This window comes from Halichondria panicea, chromosome 3, assembly GCF_963675165.1.
Source record: "Halichondria panicea chromosome 3, odHalPani1.1, whole genome shotgun sequence".
NCBI lineage: Eukaryota > Metazoa > Porifera > Demospongiae > Suberitida > Halichondriidae > Halichondria > Halichondria panicea.
In genome coordinates, this window is record NC_087379.1 from 7600680 (window position 1) to 7619506 (window position 18827).

General features: G+C 43.3%; 5 protein-coding genes across 5 annotated transcripts; 2 read left to right on the top strand and 3 right to left on the bottom strand.

The window, feature by feature from the left end:
* Positions 1-39: 39 nt before the first annotated feature.
* Positions 40-8602, bottom strand: LOC135334062 (E3 ubiquitin-protein ligase mind-bomb-like). Its single transcript, XM_064529098.1, has 25 exons — positions 8475-8602; positions 8083-8334; positions 7578-7749; positions 7382-7488; positions 7147-7205; positions 7012-7083; positions 6678-6744; positions 6484-6620; positions 5832-5939; positions 5676-5780; positions 5141-5276; positions 4766-4911; positions 4161-4268; positions 4013-4053; positions 3733-3892; positions 3433-3584; positions 3035-3161; positions 2580-2789; positions 1959-2119; positions 1638-1716; positions 1437-1536; positions 1060-1190; positions 836-938; positions 624-689; positions 40-447 (listed from the first exon to the last, which is right to left on the bottom strand). The coding sequence occupies exons 2-25, from the start codon at positions 8321-8323 to the stop codon at positions 254-256; spliced, it is 2982 nt and encodes a 993-aa protein (XP_064385168.1). The 5' UTR covers positions 8324-8334; positions 8475-8602; the 3' UTR covers positions 40-253.
* A 20-nt stretch (positions 8603-8622) lies between these two features.
* On the top strand, positions 8623-10948 carry LOC135334109 (keratin, type II cytoskeletal 8-like). The gene is made up of 11 exons (XM_064529162.1): positions 8623-8709; positions 8839-9000; positions 9061-9130; positions 9369-9474; positions 9571-9697; positions 9753-9810; positions 9859-10029; positions 10082-10183; positions 10244-10338; positions 10390-10599; positions 10765-10948. Exons 1-11 carry the CDS (start codon positions 8684-8686, stop codon positions 10847-10849), a joined length of 1212 nt encoding a protein of 403 aa, XP_064385232.1. The 5' UTR covers positions 8623-8683; the 3' UTR covers positions 10850-10948.
* Positions 10852-11898, bottom strand: LOC135334110 (sepiapterin reductase-like). The gene is made up of 2 exons (XM_064529163.1): positions 11651-11898; positions 10852-11601 (listed from the first exon to the last, which is right to left on the bottom strand). The coding sequence occupies exons 1-2, from the start codon at positions 11754-11756 to the stop codon at positions 10952-10954; spliced, it is 756 nt and encodes a 251-aa protein (XP_064385233.1). The 5' UTR covers positions 11757-11898; the 3' UTR covers positions 10852-10951.
* Positions 11899-12055: 157 nt separating this feature from the next.
* Positions 12056-12538, top strand: LOC135333158 (protein jagunal homolog 1-like). Its single transcript, XM_064528071.1, has one exon. The coding sequence runs from the start codon at positions 12056-12058 to the stop codon at positions 12536-12538; it is 483 nt and encodes a 160-aa protein (XP_064384141.1).
* A 1961-nt stretch (positions 12539-14499) lies between these two features.
* On the bottom strand, positions 14500-18764 carry LOC135334107 (uncharacterized). Its single transcript, XM_064529159.1, has 15 exons — positions 18550-18764; positions 18292-18327; positions 18091-18160; positions 17877-18036; positions 17360-17498; positions 17217-17284; positions 17012-17162; positions 16897-16949; positions 16689-16837; positions 16326-16441; positions 16085-16271; positions 15910-16025; positions 15495-15588; positions 15286-15368; positions 14500-14709 (listed from the first exon to the last, which is right to left on the bottom strand). Exons 1-15 carry the CDS (start codon positions 18709-18711, stop codon positions 14623-14625), a joined length of 1671 nt encoding a protein of 556 aa, XP_064385229.1. The 5' UTR covers positions 18712-18764; the 3' UTR covers positions 14500-14622.
* Positions 18765-18827: the final 63 nt, after the last annotated feature.

The window sequence follows — 18827 nt, forward strand, 5'->3', positions numbered from 1 at the left end:
ATGCAATATAGAATGTTTAACTTAATTTTGTTCATGTAATTACGTTATCAAACGTTATCAAAAGAGTATACAATTAAACATGGTAACTAATAATTGACATAAATAACGAAACAACAATTAACACTACACACAAAAGTTGTCTAATGTTCACTGCACGTGTACAAACCAATTAAAACGGAGCCCATAAAATCAAAACAGTCTGCATAAGATATACAAAGTCAGAAAAGAAAGAAACGAAACAAATGCTAAATTGTCACTGGAACAACTGAATTCTATGAGTCACAAACTTCCTGCACACTGGGCAATGGTCGACCTTCTGTGCACAGTCCCAGCATGTCTGGTGTCCACAGAGGAAGGCCGTGTTCTTAGGCTCTGTCAGACAAATAGGACAATTAGATTCAGAGTCAGGGCTGGCCAGCGGATGGACACTGGTGGCCGAGACGGGGGCTGTGTGTGTGTGTGTGTGGGTGGGTGGATGTATGTGTATGTGTATGTGTGTATGTATGTGGGAGGTATTATTTGACACAAAATCACAATATTGCTAAGTACATGTACTATACAGTTATAGAGGTTATCTAATTAAGCAACACAGCTTGTGTAAACTTGTAATGCAGTTTACGTACGTAGTCCCTCTTTTGCAGTAATAAGCACTCGACACTCGAAGCATGTCTTCATCCTCCGGGCACATTCTATACAGTGAGAGAGGGAGAAGACAGTAAATGAAAGCTAGTACATATGAAAGAAAGGTGAGACTGTGGAGGATAGTGGGGGCTTATATAATACACAGAGAGGCTGTTACTGAGTGATACATGTACCTATCATTAAGTACCAGTACCTGGACAGAAGGTGTGATCACATGGCTTGACAGTGGCTGTGGCCTCCTCTTCATTACACATCACACAAACCTTGGACAGCTTGGAGATAGTCTTGACTGCAGCCTGTGTAAGGAAGAATCATAAAATTCAACATAATTATATGCAACTTGAGAAGGTCAAAAAAAACTATACATGTACTAACTGGGAAGTTATTTAAGAAGCTTTCAAATTGCTATGTACTCACTTTGCAAATGGGGCATCTCTTGGCTCTCTGTGCACATTCTGCACACATGACAGCGTGACCACATGGCTCAAACTTGACATCCACTGGAGCCTCACACAGGAAGCACGGCTCAATGGCCACACCCACACTACCTGGAGGGGGGTGGTATGGATATACAATTCAGATAAGAACAGAACAGACTGTTGCTCAGAGTTGGTTCTGTACAATAATTATACACAACCATATAAAGTACAGTCATGTAAAGACCACTTTAAATACAGACTTACAGAACTTGTATCTGAACACACAGTTGGAAAGGTCACCCTAACAAAGGTGACCTAACAAAGAAAGTTTTAAGACAATGGGGGAGGGTACAGCACAAAAATACAAGGTCTTACCACCTCCAGTGGCTCCAGCAGTGTCCATAACTCCAACTGGCAGAGAAGCTGTGGGTGGGTGGTGGGTGGCACTGCCAGTACGCAGGGGAGTAGGGTACACCTGATGGATGCAAGGGCAAGACTAATTCAGAGTGGATACAGTTAACAGCATGTACTGTTTATAAAGCTAGTATATCAAAGAGGCAACAGTATCTGGCTCACCAAAGGTCCTCTCTGTGTGCCCTGAACCACCACTGGGGGAGCAGGTGATTTCAGACTACCATGGAACTTCACACCTCCACTGCAAGGAGGTAGTTCAGTACACATAAGATTAATACTCAAAATCAAAATCTATACAGTAGCAACAACATTATACAGGTATGCTAGTACATACCCTAGTACACAACTAGCTGCAGCTGTGCTACTTCCTTGGACTGCTGTTTTAGCAATTTTATAATGAGCTTTTGCCCTACAGCAGTACATTTTAGGTCTTAAAATGAAATTACAATGAAGTGGCTATATATAGTTGTGTCACCCGCTCACCCGTCCTTGTCGAATCCCATGACGATGGTTGCTACGTCAGGTGAGCAAACCTCCAATGGATTTCGACCCTTCTTGTTAGTCTTGAACATCTCTGAACCTTCTTGTACTAGGAAGCACGGAATAACCGCCTTCAGCTGCTGACCAGGCAACCTGTCTTTCACCTGGTAGAGGGGGAGGGGCATACGTGTATGTTCACAGTGCAATCTAAGCACAGTGTACACATGATGGGTAAATACATGTAATAATGCGACACAGCGTTCAATTTGAATATGTTTGAACGGCTGTAACTTTAGTTCCGATAGTCCGATCACATTAATTTTACGATTTTTTGAAAGCTTAGAGAGAGGCGTTTCAGATGATGTGTTAAAATCAAAGGTGCTTGATTTTAACAAAATACTATGGGCTATATATAGCCCACGGTATCTTCCCGAAAAATATAAAATTATGGCCAGTTCGAAATTTGGGATTTGAGCATACCGTCTAAAGGGGCTCCTTCTAAGTTTTCAGAAAATCAGAAATTGTAATTTGGATATCAGAACTCTAGTTACAGAGCCAACTAATACTTTCAAATGAACTAGAGCATCTTTGAATGGCCATACTGTTCCATCCCTACTAGCCTACCTTCTTGAGTTGAGGAGTCTCTTGTGTGAGGTTGTCCACTGTCTCCTTGACCACGGCCATGTGAAGAGGTGTGTCTCCATCACTGTCTAGAATATTCATGTCTACCCCGAACCCCACCAGTCTCTCGATGATACGAGCGTGACCTTGGTGGACAGCAAGATGAAGTGCTGTCTGACCTTGGTTGGTCTTAGCATTGAGGTCACACTGCACCTGTTGGGGGAGAGGTCAGATTATAATGGCCACACCTGAAGAAAGTTAAACTGCAATAAAAGCCAGGCACAAGGTCCCGTAGATTTTAACAACTCCTCAACAAAGGCCACTGTATAATTGTCACATAATTATCTGTGCAATATAAAGGCTTTCAACTAAGTTTTGAACTTTCCATGCTTGAAAATTCTTGAAAATTGTGTAGTACTCTACTACATGTAAGACCATATCTACAGCCAGTCACTCACCACTTCAGCGAAGGCAGTGACAACGTCCAGGTGATCATTAAGTGCTGCCAGGTGGAGGGGAGTGTACCCGTCGTCCTTGAGCAGGTTGATGTGCTCTACAAACCGACGGTTGAAGTGCTCCACAGCTCTGCAGGGGGGATAAGAGTATGGATTATACATGCAGTGTATACTAGGGCCTTGATATGATCATTTTACTGTTTTCGGAGCTAACTTTGAGAGACCATAATTTGAGTTAGAAACGTCTAATCTTAAAACCAGGAATGCACTCCTGTTAAAACAAAACATACACAGTCATATCTATATTAAAGCCAGCTACAAAACACAACTTTTATTTTCGTACTCCATGTTATATACACACAATTGACGGGATCTGCCATGTCACATGATCAAGCACTCACGGTAGGAACCCAATACGAGCAGCCTCGTGGATTGGTGTGAATAGTCTGAAGTTGAGGAGGGTGGGGTCTGCTCCAGCGTCCAATAGGATCGTCACACTCTCATTTTTCTGAGCGAGGACGGCGCAGTGAAGTGCAGTGTCTCCATCGGAATCCTGTGTATGTGTGTGGGCGTGTGTGTGTGTGGTGTGGGCGTGTGTGTGGGGAGGTGATATTAGGAGGATAGTAGATAATCAGCTGCCATGATTTAGACTGCCCAGTCTTCCCACACATACATGTATCTTACTGCATGCTCTGCCTCACCTGCTCATGGAGCTTGATGTTGGGATGGTTGGCTAGCTTCCTCAGCACACTGTAGTGGCCCTTGACAGCTGCTATAATGAGAGGGGACGCCCCCTTAGAATTCTTAGAGTTGACATCAGCTCCAGCATCGATAAGAATGGTCGTGGCTTCATCTTCATCACTATACGGACAAATAATATCAATTAATGGCGTACAAGATAAAACTGGGCCAGCCATTCATTTTGACAACAGGTATTGGCATTCCTGATAATGGTAGCTAGTACTTAGAGCCACAGTTCACCTGTAAGCACAGAGATGCAGTGGTCTGTCACCATCTTCATCCTATGCAATGAAACACACACTGTTTAGAAATGAAGACCAGCACAGTATAACACCATCCACACACACACATGTAGTGTATACAGCAGAGGCTAGAATGATGCACATACCCCCACTTCCACATTGGGGGCGAACTCCATGATGACCTTGAGCACGTCCACATTGCCAGCTGCACAGGCACAGTGGATGGCCGCCTTGCCAGCTGCCTTGGTGTTCACCTGGGCAACACAAATCACATCATAAGGTATTAGTTTTTGAATAACTTAAACATTGTGACATCCACCCACATACTACCAAACAGCTACTGGATGCTCCCAACACAAGTTACGACTTCTGAAAGACAGCTCTAAAAACAGACCTGATTTTTCGACGGCCATAATTTACTGTTGATCCAATCTCAAAAATTTTATGATTTTCTGAAAGCTTAGAAAGAGAGCTTTCAAATGGTGTGTTTTAATCCAAAATTTCATCGGGGCCATAATTTGTCATTTTTCGGCCTTGGACCATGGGCTATTATTCATGGTATGGCCAAATTGACAAATAGTTTTATTGCTGCAATATGAACTTTGATGATACCATTTGAAAGGTCTCTTTCTAAGCTTTCGGAAGATCATAAAATCATTGAAATTGGATCCACGGAATTCAAGTTATGGCAGCTGAAAGAGTCCCCAAATTTGAAAGAAGGGAGAGAGAGTACATAACACTGTGTCCTCACCTCAGTGGGATGTTTGCGTAGGAACTCTCTGAGAGTGTTGGCATCTCCGGCTGCAGCAGCTGCCACGATGACGGCCGGGTTCTCGAGGAGGGAGAGGATCTTGAGATGCAGTCCAATGTCGTCACTGTCCAGCCCTCCTGCAGACTCTGCCAGGGGAGGTTGCAAAGAAAGAAGAGACAGACAATAATTATGAGGTCATTTCCTGTATGTACGCTACTAACTGAGCAGTGTGTATTGTTAGCAGCTGTTCTGGTATTACACAATGCAGAGTTTATTTTATTTTTGAATGATTTTTGCTGTTTATGACAGTGCAGCTTATTCTTTTGTAACTCGGGCTAAATACTGAAGTTGCATATAAACTGTATACACAGGTACCTGGCACTTCAGGAGGGTTCTCATCCGGGGCAGCTACCATGGCCTGAGGGTTGAACGTCCACACTCGACCATTGACTGCCACTCGAACATCTCCAGAGGGAAACACTTTCATCACTCGGCCAGCCTGACCCAGCGCCTGGGAGGGTAGCATACAAATAATAATGGTGAAACTGTGTTAGCTTTTGTGAACAGTTGTCTATATTTCAGAAAGAGCACCCACTTATAGACTAGCTGTCAGGCCACCTGTCAGAATAGCCGGAGGACATGCTTATAATTATAGGCCTGCTGTGTTACGCAATACTGCTCTGTAAGCATCATGAATATCATTATAAATCACACAGATTCATCATGAATATCATTATCCTATCCCCCAGCCACCCGTCAGAATGGCCAGTTATTAAGCTACTTATAGCCCACACTTTCCCCAACAGTTTGGGCCCGGAAAAAGCAATCGCGGATCAGATTGTAGCACTACCAAATAGGTCTCACAGCTAGTGTGTGTGTGTGTGTGTGTGTGTGTGGGCGTGCAACTCACCAGGGCCATGTCGTCCACCCACCCTCCGTGGTCCTTTTGAAGGCTTCCCACTTCCGCAATATCGTCAAGGATACGAATAACGTCTCCCTCAGAGAAAGATGTCACCTACATGACAATTAATCACAATGAATCAAAAATTGATATTTGTGTACCAACCTTTGTCACAGATTCAGAGTTCATGGTCCAAATCTTTCCGCTGGAGAATCTCACTCGTAGATCACCTGATGCTTGAACTACTTGCACTGTGCCAACTTCACCGATAATCTGAGAGGGGAAAACCCCATAAAATTATTAATTATAATAATAGCGTGTAAATACGGAAATAAACATTTCCTGTTTCTAGAATGCTTACAGTGCAGTTTCAGGACATACAACAAATATGCAAGCAATAACCAGCACACTACGGAAATGTTAAATGGCCAAATAAGCGCCCGACTATTCAAAATGAACGAAACCTGCATGTATAGCATTATGAACATTGAACGTTTATAGCATCAATAAGCCATAACTTTAGTATTTGAGCATTTTTAAACAACCTTACTTAGTTCTGTGTTTTCTATTTTATGATTTTCTGAAAACTTAATTAAAAGACAGGCCCAGATGATCAAAAGTATATTTGGGCGCGACAAAATTTCCCTGGAAATAAGAAATGATGGCCCGTTTCAAAATTGAAATTTGAGCATACCATCTGAAAGATAATCTGAGAGGGGAAAACGCTTTCAGAAAATCAGAGAATCGTTGAATTTGTACCATAAGAACTCTAGTTACATACATGCACATTGTTGCCTGGCCAACAAGCTAAGCTCACCTGTGTCATCTGATCATTCCAACCACCATGCCCCTCCTGCATGAGCTTGAATACCTCCACATCCAGTGTGACTCTCACACTGTCTCCTTGTGTGAAGGTAGAGGGTGGAGCCAGCTGTGACTCTGGGTAAGGGGCACCTGCATGTCACATGACAGTAGTAGCGGGTCATGTGACTACACAGGACGATGGCTTACCTAATACTGCCAGGTGTTCAGAATAGTAGTAGCCACCGTTACTACACGAAGTGCACTTGATATCCACCTGTGACAAAAAAAGAGACAGTTTCAAAACATTCTGTAGCTCTTGAATACCGGCCATAATAGCGCGAAATGTTCGTGGAATGGCCTCTAAAAGCATATTTCGCTGAATAAATAAATTTCGCAATATTTGGTCAAATGACAGTTTTCCATTAGTTAACTTGAGGATTGCTAACCCATGAAAACCTTCGAAAATTTCGCATGTTACATAGTATGTCCATAATTAGATCACACATAAGGAGCTAGATTGTTCACGGGACCACTCACTCACCTTTCCCTTGTGTCCAACTCTGTACACATTTTTCTTCTTGCTCACTCTCCACTCAACCTCCACCACACTCCGCTGATGAGGGGTCAAAGTACATTCATTATTACCTCTAATACTAGCCCGGGGGGCCGGCCTCACCTTGGACTCGTTGCCCCATCCTTGTAACTCAAACACCTTGCCATAGCTACCAATACCACCTGCAAAGAAACAAGCAAACGCACAACTCTATAATTAAAAATAATTGTCGTATAATTGTTAAACTATGTCAGTTTACATAAGGACAATGTTATGCAATGTAACGCAATAACACAACGATCAGCTTTACGGGGGTCAAGTGTCAAGTGCTCATATTATTACTGCCCCTAGCTCTTACCGTCCTGGTCTCCCCAGAGCCAGTCGTGACCTCTGACGACCTCAGAATTAGGGAAAATCCCTTTAGCCATAGTACGTTTGGCACCTTTGCGTTGCTCAAGTTGAATTCTATAAAATTAATTTGTATAATAATTATTTGTAATTGCATTATTGCTTGGGGAAGAGTAGAACATCGTTAAATGTAACCTCACGTATACCTCTTCCCCTTGTCGGAGTCCATTCTGACAAATGGGTGCTCCAGAGCATGCTTCCCCGCGTAGTAGCACACAGTACAAAGGTCGTAGTCATAGCAGCTTGCACACTTCCAGCGTATCCCGATAATAGGGCTCTCTCTACACGAGTCACACACGATGTTCATATGATGGTTGCCTAGGAGATGGGATGAGAGGGGGGGGGGTACTGACTCACTAGAACAAATTTGATAGCATTTTAATCGTGTACATTAATGTTATACAGTAGCAAACCACAAGGTGAGTCAATTATCAACCTCTCTATTGAGAATTAACATGCTTATTAATTCAGGATGCAAATGGACCCTGTGAGAGCATGCATGACTAATTTAAAACCATTCCAGCCAGGCAATGTGCACTAAACAATCCCAGTAAAAAGGACACAAAGTTGGGATCTAAAACTCACCCAATGGAAGTAATATACATACAACACACTACTCACACACACCACACCACACACACACCCACTCACCCACTGCAGCACTGTCATACACGAGCAGGTCGTACTTCCCGTCTATCCCACAGCGATAGTTACACCTGTTCCCACCGTCCCATTGTACAACCACGGCATGTCCGGTAGTGGTGCCCCCCTCCGTACCATGGACCCCACCCTCAATCTCTGCTACCGTACCGACTGTCCCCTCCCCTCCGTCCTGGTTGCCCCACTTCCAGTCTGGCCCTCGAACCACACGGAGACCAACCAACACTTCCATTAGTAGTATAGCTGTGAGGGTTGCAATCATATAAGAGCTAGGGTGTAGGTTGCATTGTAGCCAGTCTTTAAATGCGAGTTATAAGCTTATTAGGTTTGTAATGAGTTTAATATTATCACAGACCTGTCACAAAAACAAAAAAAAGGCTTACCTTAACAAAACCTAGCCAGAGTTTTAAAGCAGTGCTGTGTCTTGGTGTTCTAATTTCAGGGTGGCTGTCGGCATTTTATATCATGTCATGCATGTTGACATAAAGCTTGAAATAGGTAATTCTTGTGACGCAAGGGGGAACTCCCTGGGGCTCCCCTAGCTTGTTGATCTCCAAAAGTGGGCGTATCTGCTTGTGTACAATTTACAAGCATGGCTACCAAAGAAAAGCCTGAAGAGTGAGTTTATTCCCACATGAGGGAGCAAGAAGCTACTGAATAGCTAGCCTAGGTAGCTAAGGATAGATCTAGCTAGCTGACATTATAGCTAGGCTATCAGTAATACCTTTTATTTCACTGTCCTTGCAGTAGTGGTGAGGTCCCAGCCGACACTAGCACTGCCCCTGAGGCAGTCCCTGGGGTAACTGGGCTGAGAGATAAGATCAGAGAACTGGAGAGGAAAGTATCTACTCTGAACAATGACAACAGTCGGCTAAAGAACGAGTTACGATTCACAATGAATCACCAGACGTCAGTTATATAGCTACTTATATATACACACACTGACAGTCCCCTTGTTATTTATTGCAGGAGAATGTCTGGGGATAAAATGGATTCTTTACAGCATGAAATTGATGTGCTGGAAGCAAGAAATGACAAGGTACAGCGTTTCCCTAGCCTAGTCCGGGGGACATACTACCCTTGGCCTAGGGTCAGATCTGATGTCCCCCATCTTACAGCTATATTTATATGGCCTACTGAATAGTAAATTAGTTCTGAATGGCTAGCATTATACTAGATAATAGCTTGATACAGTATCATTGCAGTAGTTTAGGGAAGTACAGTATCTATGATTAAAACCTGCTTCCACTATATTCGTTGCTATACTGTATATGCAGCTCGGAAAAGATCTAATGAAAACGGAGGCAGACTTACAGAGTGTGAGACATGCTAAAGCCCAGTCTGATGCAGAGTACACAGCCAATATCACCTCTCAAACAACAGGTCAGCATGCACATTATCTTTGTACCCTCCCCTCTGTACTCAGTAAGATATCTTGTACTCCAAGATTATGCACTACCTTGTACCATTGTATCACAGCACTGGTGGAGCGGCTAACCACAGCTCAAGGAGAGCAGGAGAGGGAGGTACAAGCTGAGCTGAACAAGGCGCTTAAATGGAGGGAGAGCGTTATCACTAAGATGCAAGAAATGGGCATCAGTTTTGAGTAAGTTTTGCAGGTTACACTAAAAATGCTAATTGCAACTATCGTGAATTTTTAGAGATATTTTTGAAGATGATTCTGAGGAGCTGAAAGAAATAGATCGTCCAATAGGAGAAGTAAGTTGATTAAAGAAACGAGATTTTATGTTATGGCTTATTAAACAGGGGCTTGGGAGTTGGCTGGAGTCTCTTCGCAGTGGTACTAGCGCTCTGGCAATGCAGAAAACTGGCCTCTTGATTGTGGAGGAAGTAAAAAGAAAGAGAGAGAACAACAAAAGGAAAATACAAGAGTTGGTGGACTTTTTGAGACAAGAAATAGATGCCTCAAAAGCTAAAGTGAGTAATCACATGCACATTGATGCCACGTGCAATAACTGTTTTTATTCAGAAACATACTCTGGAAAATGACGTAGCGAGACTGAGACAAAAACTTGAGATGGCGGAAACAGAGTTTAAACTTGTTGATAGGCAGAGAGTGAAGACACTCCAGGTGAGGTCCCGCATTATAGTCTAAGGTAATAATTATGCTAATGGTTGCCTTGCTCTGCAGAGTCGGCTACAAGCAGCCATTATTGAGAAAGACCAATGGAAAAAAAAAGCCGACAAGTACGAAGATGCATTAGAAACGATGAAAATAATCAACAGGTGATTCGTTGTATGCTGTAAACATAATATAATAAGTATGTACACATGCAGTCTACAGAAGTCTCTCTCAAAAGAAGAAGATATCAGAAAGAAGTACGATAAGGAGCTCCATCGCTCACAAGCTGAGAAACTGGTACTGACTGATCAGCTCGAGGCAGCACTACAGGACAGGAACAAGTGTGTGAGGGAACGAAATGATGTCATCCAAGAGCGTAACTCCCTCGCTCTGCAAGCTCAGCAGGAATACGAGAGAGCTGAGAGGTCAGTACTTACCCCATGCAAATATTAGACCAACTGTACAATGTCATAGCAATTAATTTGCTATGGTTGCAAAGGCTAGTAACATGTCAGCACTCAGCTGTTAGCACTTGTGTGCCTGTACGGACAATAGGTTGTATGATAATTGGTTCACTGTGTGCACTGCAGGCTTCATCGTTTGGTTGTGGTGCTAAGGAAGAAAGCTCACAACAGTGCAGGCAGTACCAAGTCACCCACGTCTTATGAACTTTAAACTCTCAATAAATTAACATTGATCGTACCATTTCATACCATTTGAATGAACACATGATTGTACAAATAACAATCTATTGAAAAGCAATGTCAAAGTTAATTATTAACAATCAAAGTAGTCCATAACACCACCGTTCTTATACTGATCTTCACAGATAACCTTCACGAGTTTGTTGATCGACTCCGCTGGTGTCAAAACAGCCATAAATCCTTTCTTTATCTCCTCCGGTATTTTCTTATACATTTCAGTGTCACACGGCCCGGGGCTATAGTTCAATACTCGCACGTCCGGGTTTTCGGCCACGAGCACACCAATGTACGCATTTCGAGCCGCTCTGGATGGAGAGTAGAGGGGGAAGCCGGCAATATACACGGTGGCCAGTAGAGAGGTCATGTGGATAATTAGAGACGCTTTTTGAGGAAATTTAGAGAGGAAGTGAGCCGTCAGTACGGTCATGGATGTGTAGTTGATGTCAAAGAATTTCCGAGTGGTGTGGCCATCGGAGAGTTGCGCTAGAGTGCAATCAAAAGTGTCGATCGTGCCTGCGTTGTGAACCATGATGAATTGATCGTGGCGACTGGGGTCACCAATCTTGAGGAGCGTGGGACAGAGGGATTGAAGTTGATCCAGATCACCCAGATCAATTGGGAAGACGTGCACGTTGACTCCTGGTGCTGATGACTTGATGAGTGATTTCGTCTCTTCAAGGCCATCTTTATTCCTTGCAATCAGCACCACATCACTCTTTTTACCTGCAGACCATAAAGTGTGTGTGGCTGGTATTGATGTTTGTTTACTCACCTGATTTTTCCCAGTTGTTTGAGAACTGCAGAGCTATCTCTCTTCCAAGGCCTTGGCTGGCACCAGTGATTAGGCAGAAACTGGACTTTTCAAAGACAGTTGCCATTGCAGAAATCTGCTGTCTGGATCTGTTTACAATAATAGTTATTGAAAAACAGTTAGTTCCACTACATCTATGGTTCCACTGAAGATCTTTCCTAGCTAGCTGGGCAGAGCCCGGCACCCGTTCCCTAGTTGGGCGGAGCCCGACCGTCAGGGACGGTCGGGCTCCGCCCAACTAGATCTTTCCCTAAGCTTATAGCTCTGAAAGAGGAGGTCAAGGTCTAAAATGCTCTTTTATTGGAATTCTAACAGTTTCTCAGCCACAAGAGATCACAGTCTTCTGTTCCTCCTGAATATATTTTGATGGCATCAAGAGTTGGATCACGACCAGACGGTACAGATGGATCAGACTTCTCCCACAGAGAACGGGTAGCCTCCCACTACAAGCAAAGTGCTGAGCTGAAGCCAAAACTAAATCGCGTTCTCAAGCTACAAATCCTGTGTGGAACCATGTGCCTAATACTTGGAATCGTTGTTGCTTATGACTACACCGCTCTGCTATGCTCTGTCGGCTACCTGATTGGATTACCTCTGGCGTACATGGCCTTACGTTCCAACAGTTACAACTACATCAACTTGTACGGATGTTGCTGCTCTCTACTGGGAGTGTTCCCAATGGGGTATCTGCTCTACTCTTCTCTGTGGACTGGAGTAGTGGACAATTATCGGTACCCAAGACTGGCGGTGGCCGTCACTGTCATCACTGTCAACACTATGGGAATGTACATTGCCAAGAACCTCATGAGTGCATGGACCATCTCTAGACCTCAAACCAAGAGGCGGTAGAAGCATTTATTATTTTTTCTGTTAGTTAGTTCAATGTTTAATAGCATTGTAATATTAAATTCAATTATTGTCATATCCAATCAAATGTTAATAAAGTACCACTCTTCACACAACTCATTTCAGCCAATACTTTCTCCTACATTACTTTTCTCCTAATTGGACCTAGTGATGGTGGAAAGCCTCATTACTTATTATGGAAATAACTACCGTTTGTTGCGTTTTCTTACCAAGTTTTGCCTACGAGTGTGTTGTGTTTTTCTCTCAAAAAAAATTTTTATACATGTATACCATCAACCAGCAAAAAAAAACTACAACTGTATAGCAGGAGACTGTTTCTAATGAAAGACAGCAGGAGGCTGCTGTTACCTAATGAAGGCAGCAGGAAGTGGGCTGGCCATGACCGTTCCCGGCCACTACAGCTCCGGTTTATAAGAAAGAGCTCACAACAGTGCAGGCAGTACCAAGTCACCATGAATTTTAAACTCTTAATTAATTAATTAATTAATTAATTAACATCGTTTTATGACCATTGAACACATAATTGTATACAGATATTATATAAATGTCAATTTAACAATCAAAGTAGTCCATAACACAACCGTTCTTATACTGATCTTCACTGATAACCTTCACAAGCTTGTTGATCGACTCCTCTGGTTCACTCATAAATCCTTTCTTTATCTCCTCCGGTATCATCGCATACATTTCAGTGTCACATGGCCCAGGGCTATAGTTCAATACTCGCACGTCCGGGTTTTCGTCCACGAGCACACCAATGTACGCATTCCGAGCCGCTCTGGATGGAGAGTAGAGAGCGTAGCCGGCAATATACACGGTGGCCAGTAGAGAGGTCATGTGGATAATTAGAGACGCTTTTTGGGAAATTTAGAGAGGAAGTGAGCCGTCAGTACGGCCATCGATGTGTAGTTGATGTCAAAGAATTTCCGAGTAGTGTGGCCATCGGAGAGTTGCGCTAGAGTGCAATCAAAAGTGTCGATCGTGCCTGCGTTGTGAACCATGATGAATTGATCGTGTCGACTGGGGTCACCAATCTTGAGGAGCGTGGGACAGAGGGCTTGAAGTTGGTCCAGATCACCCAGATCGATTGGGAAGATGTGCACATTGACTCCTGGTGCTGATGACTTGATGAGTGATTTCGTCTCTTCAAGGCCATCTTTATTCCTTGCAATCAGCACCACATCACTCTTTTTACCTGCAGACTATAAAGTGGGTAGGTACGTGTGGCTGGTATTGATGTTTATTATTTTAGCTCTGAAAATGCTCTTGGTATTTTTTCTGTTTACAATTTGTCATGCATATCCAATCAAATGTTAATATAAAATTCCTACTCTAATATTTTTCACACAACTCCTTTCAGCCAATACCTTTTCTCCTAATTGGACCTAGTGATGGTGAAAGCCGCATTACTTATTATGGAAATAACTACCGTTTTCTACCCTGTTATGTGTTTTTCTCTCCAAAAATTTTTACAAAAAAAAACTACCACTGTAGCCGGAGGGCTGTTGACTATCACAATGAAAGACTACAGGACTCAGAGGGCTGTGATCTAATGAAAGACTACAGGAGGGGCTGTGATCTAATGAAAGACTACAGGAGGGCTGTGATCTAATGAAAGACTACAGGATACCTGTTGACTATCACAATGAAAGACGACAGGAAAGTGAGTGACCAGTTTCCCGGCCACCCACCTACAGCTCCGGAGCCCCGGTTTATAACCCACACGCTACATGGGTGAACTGCAATAAGTCAAAAATGTAGGAGGAAGGGGATCTTTCAGCCTCGATCCCAGGCCGCACTGAAGATGAGGCTGCCTTGAAGCATTGCAGCAGCAATGTATCATGATAATAATTATAATGTGTACTATTACTAATAGCTTTTAGTATTAGTAGTTTTATGTTATGTAGCTTTGGCACCTCCACCGAGGCATCAGCACCCGTTGCTTTCATTTCTCTTCTGTTTTCATTGAGCTTCAAAACCATAAGACAGCAAAATAACAAAGTGTTTGTATGGGATTTTATTCTACTCAGTCATATCTCTACTAGTAAATGTGTCCATTGCATGTTCTATTTCCATTTTGCATAGGTCTCCAGTAGAAAGATGAGGAGAATGGAGAAAAAGTAGAGACCTCCCACAATCAATCCCAGGAAAAACTGCACACGGAGAAAAAACATTGTAGCTATTATCAGGAGTGTATGGAGACTCCCGCCATTATATACATGCATGGCTCAAATATTATTTGTGCAGCTACATTATTATAATACTGTAAGACCTCGATTTAAGGCGACCCTCCAAATATGCGACACCCAGGAGATTCAGCAATTTTTTGACCTCTAAAAATAGCGACAGCTGCGTTGACAATATTTTTTAATGTCGCGTTCTAAATAGAGGTAAATGTAGCCACTCCCTAACTTCGATTGTAGCCCACTGGAAAATCAGTTTTTTTAAGCGGCCTGAAATCGAGGCAAGTAGACCCTGTAAAGTTACCTCCAATTAGATGCGACCCTCTAAATATGCGACACCAGGACTTCAATATAATTTTTCAAACTCCAAAAGATGCGACCTCTGGCTTCATAATTATTAAAAAGTGTCGCTTTAAATCAAGATCTTACGGTAGAATGGGAACAGTGTAATATGAATAGTGACACACTATATAGCAGGAAGCGAGGTATTGTTGGATTACTGAAGAATGGGAACTACACTGATATATTGATTGCGAAATAGCTTACCACGTAGGTGTGCTTGAACCCAAAACCAGCTGCTATGGCAATGATCCCAACAGCAAACTCTATGAGCAGGATCACTGTCACCTCTGTGTGTGTGTGTGTGGGTGTGTGTGTGGGTGTGTGTGTAGGGGGTCATAATAGTTTTTAAATACAATAAACGGTCGGGGTATAAATTATTGCAAATAGTACTACAGCAATATCAAAGAGCTTACCAGCGGAGAATTGCCAGTCAAGGTCTCTGAAGTAGATAAGGCCAGCAAAGACAGCCAGACCCAGAGTGTTGTTCATGGTGGCTGCTCCATACAGCTGGAGGGAGACAATACGACACAGCGTTAAAATGAAGCATCTTTGAACGCCATAACAGTTGGTCCAATAACATTAATTTTATGATGTTCTGAAAGCTTAGAGAGAGGTCTTTCAAATGATGTGTTAAACTCAAAAGTCTACTTTGGGCCTGTTTTGATCTTTTCTTCCAAATTTGGAATTTGAACATACCATCTGAACGAGCTCCTTCTAAGCTTTCCAAAAATAAAGAAAATCATGGATTACCGGAACTCTAGTAACAGAGTGCTCTAAGCATGCAGCTCAGATGATGTACTAATCAAGTGCAACTACAGACTTGCACACCTGTGCGTAGGTCATGGAGGTGGTGGTCTTCTTCCTCTTGGCAGCGAATATGAGAGAAGAGATGATCTCACTAGCATTGGAGCAAATTGGGGTCACCACAAATGACACGTAGAACACTGTGGCCAAGGGGTTAACAAAATTAATTACAAGAGGTCAAAATGCAAGGAGATCATACCTGGAATGGGTATATACTGTCCGAACTTTGAACCCTCTTCATTTTGATACTCAGCGTTAGTCTTGTCAGTGAGTGCCGTCAAAACGTTCACCATAGGGTCCGAAAACACTGTCACCATGACGACACCAAAAATCAGAAAGAAAAGGGACTTGATTAGAATCAACCATTTTGGATCTTCTTTCTCCTCCTATAAATAGCCGAGAGTCAGTAGCCATGGCAACCACTAGTAGCGCTCACTTACATGTACGTCTTCCTTATTCTCCGGCTTGTGAGTCTCTGCATCTGTCTCCTCTTTTACTGCCTCCTTGTTGGCTCTGTGCATCTGCCAAGTCTTAGCGTACTTCCTCTGAGTGGTTGCTGTGTAACGGAGGGGGTGTGGTCATATTAGTGCCAGGGGCAAAATACAGCCCATTTCAACCAAATACCATAGACTATGTATTGTTTTTCACAAAAGTAAAACAATTTGGCAAGCTGCTTTGGGAGGCCGTACCTTCACTAAAAATCAATCAATTAAGCTGGTGATGTTTTTGGACCCTATGGCTAATTACATGTAATTAATGCAATTATAATAATTAGCTCTAGACAAGTCTGTGTAATTACCTACCTGGCAGTATTGGCTGAGTTTCGTCATCCTGACCATCAGTAGCCTCGTCAGCCTTCTGGACGGCACTGGAAGCCGGTGTAGTGCTCTTCTTTGTGGTGAATGCTTGGATGCTGTTCACATAGAATCTCTTCAGCACACGACGTTTTATCCTGAAAAGAGAGATAATAATTATAGATATGTTATAATTTTGGTCACAATGACAACTCACGTTTCTTCTCGGCGTAGCTGATCCTTCCTCCTAGACCCGACACTGAACAACACCTATGTAACCATAGCAACACGTAACATACAGGTGTACGATAGTAGAGCACTGTAATGTATACCTGAAAAACAAGGAATGCTATGAGGAAAATGGTAGCCATTATACAAGTGGCCAGTGATGAGTTTTTGATGTAGTCGGGTTGACCACTAGTGGAGTTAGTCATATTAGGAGTGGTGGAAGGTCCCCAGTGCCAGTCCGCCCCCTGTACCACACTGTGTGAGGGGGTGGTGTGAGGGGGTGTGATGTGTGGGGGTGTGTGGACTCACAAGTAGGGTATGGTGGTGATGAGCATGATGATGGCACCATACGTCACATCAGGTTGAAAGGACACACCCTAATAAAAACACAGTGATAAGTTAAATGACACTATGGGATTATGCGGATATACATGTATAATAATTATACTGACTTGTTTCCAGAAGCTCTTGATGGTGAACTTGCTGGTCCTCTCATCCACACCCTGACCATGCACCAGGTCCACACGTGCGAGGATAAGACTCCCCAACCAAGGCAGAGTGAGTAGCATGATGGTACTACCAGCAAGGGTCCTACAACACAACACAATCAGTGTGATTACCATGACAACTGGTGCTAAGATAGCACTATTTGGCACAGAGTTGTTCTCCGAAAAATTCCTATTATGCTACCACGCTGCATCCCCTCCCCCTCACCCTGACCCCATTCCAACAGCTATCTGTGTGTTGGCCTACCCCTCACCCCATTCCAACAGCTATCTGTGTGTTGGCCTATACCCCTCACCCCATTTCAACAGCTATCTGTGTGTTGGCCTATACCCCTCACCCCATTCCAACAGCTATCTGTGTGTTGGCCTATACCCCTCACCCCATTCCAACAGCTATCTGTGTGTTAGCTTCCTCCCTGTCCCCATTCCAACAGCTATCTGTGTGTTGGCCTATACCCCTCACCCCATTCCAACAGCTATCTGTGTGTTGGCCTCCTCCCTGTCCCCTGACATTCCAGAGAACACTATCATAACAGAGTCAGGTATCGCCCCCAGGAGAGGCAGGACAACTCCCCCAATGATGGCTGCAGGCAGACCAAGGTCCAGTAGCAGCTCTGCACCATCTGGCATAGCAGCAAACAGTATAACAGGGCACACACATCACTGGCCAGGCTTACCTGAGATCATCTTGGCTGCACCTGCCAGTAGGGCACCATAGAAGAGCACTAGGATGAGGTTACCAGTGATCTGTGTATACACAAGAGGTAGTGAAATACTAAACACTAAGCATTCAAAGGAACTGAAAGTGTCAGTAAGTTTGTTAATGTTTATGCAGTGACTATGTACACATGCTAAACATGCTTGATGAGGTAACTTACAGTGATGGAGCATGGTGTAAGCTCAAACACACAATCCTGCAGGAGAAATTTGCATTTTATGGAATATTGGTCTACTCTACAAACACTGTAGCTAGCTAGTTGGGGAGGCTGCACTGGTTAATAATGGTAGCTAGCTAGTTGGGGAGGCTGCACTGTTTAACAATGGTAGCTAGCTAGTTGGGGAGGCTGCACTGTTTAACAATGGTAGCTAGCTAGTTGGGGAGGCTGCACTGGTTAACAATGGTAGCTAGCTTGTACCAATGAAAGGTTCTTCTTGACAGTGTTGTTGTCTGCATTAGGTATAGATAGATCATCATACTCATAGTCAAGGCTGGAACTGAGGACAGACTTTCCTTCAATGGCCACGCTCACAACCAACAGCAAGGAGAGCAGGGAACAGAGTGAAGTTAGGACACCCATCTTTAACTTTACTTAGTTTCAAAACAAAGTGGAAGGTCATGCTGGAAGGTCAATTGAAAGTAGGAGGGGCTGAGCATATCCTAAAGGGGGCGGAGCTAAAATTAATTTAATTTCTG

Bases quoted from the DNA above. Each gene is read 5' to 3' on its own strand.
- LOC135334062 (XM_064529098.1), bottom strand. From the start codon at position 8,323: ATGGAAGTGTTGGTTGGTCTCCGTGTGGTTCGAGGGCCAGACTGGAAG. The intron at 7,489-7,577 runs GTATACGTGAGG...TTAATTTTATAG, and splicing joins GACTCCGACAAGGGGAAGAG to AATTCAACTTGAGCAACGCA. The intron at 6,745-7,011 runs GTGAGTGAGTGG...TTTTTGTCACAG, and splicing joins GAGTTGGACACAAGGGAAAG to GTGGATATCAAGTGCACTTC.
- LOC135334109 (XM_064529162.1), top strand. From the start codon at position 8,684: ATGGCTACCAAAGAAAAGCCTGAAGA. The intron at 9,001-9,060 runs GTCAGTTATATA...TATTTATTGCAG, and splicing joins TTCACAATGAATCACCAGAC to GAGAATGTCTGGGGATAAAA. The intron at 9,131-9,368 runs GTACAGCGTTTC...CTGTATATGCAG, and splicing joins TGGAAGCAAGAAATGACAAG to CTCGGAAAAGATCTAATGAA.
- LOC135334110 (XM_064529163.1), bottom strand. From the start codon at position 11,756: ATGGCAACTGTCTTTGAAAAGTCCAGTTTCTGCCTAATCACTGGTGCC. The intron at 11,602-11,650 runs GTGAGTAAACAA...TATGGTCTGCAG, and splicing joins AAACAACTGGGAAAAATCAG to GTAAAAAGAGTGATGTGGTG.
- LOC135333158 (XM_064528071.1), top strand. From the start codon at position 12,056: ATGGCATCAAGAGTTGGATCACGACCAGACGGTACAGATGGATCAGAC.
- LOC135334107 (XM_064529159.1), bottom strand. From the start codon at position 18,711: ATGGGTGTCCTAACTTCACTCTGTTCCCTGCTCTCCTTGCTGTTGGTT. The intron at 18,037-18,090 runs GTAAGCCTGGCC...CTGCTATGCCAG, and splicing joins TGCAGCCAAGATGATCTCAG to ATGGTGCAGAGCTGCTACTG. The intron at 15,589-15,909 runs GTGTGCAAGTCT...GTCTCCCTCCAG, and splicing joins CCTCCATGACCTACGCACAG to CTGTATGGAGCAGCCACCAT.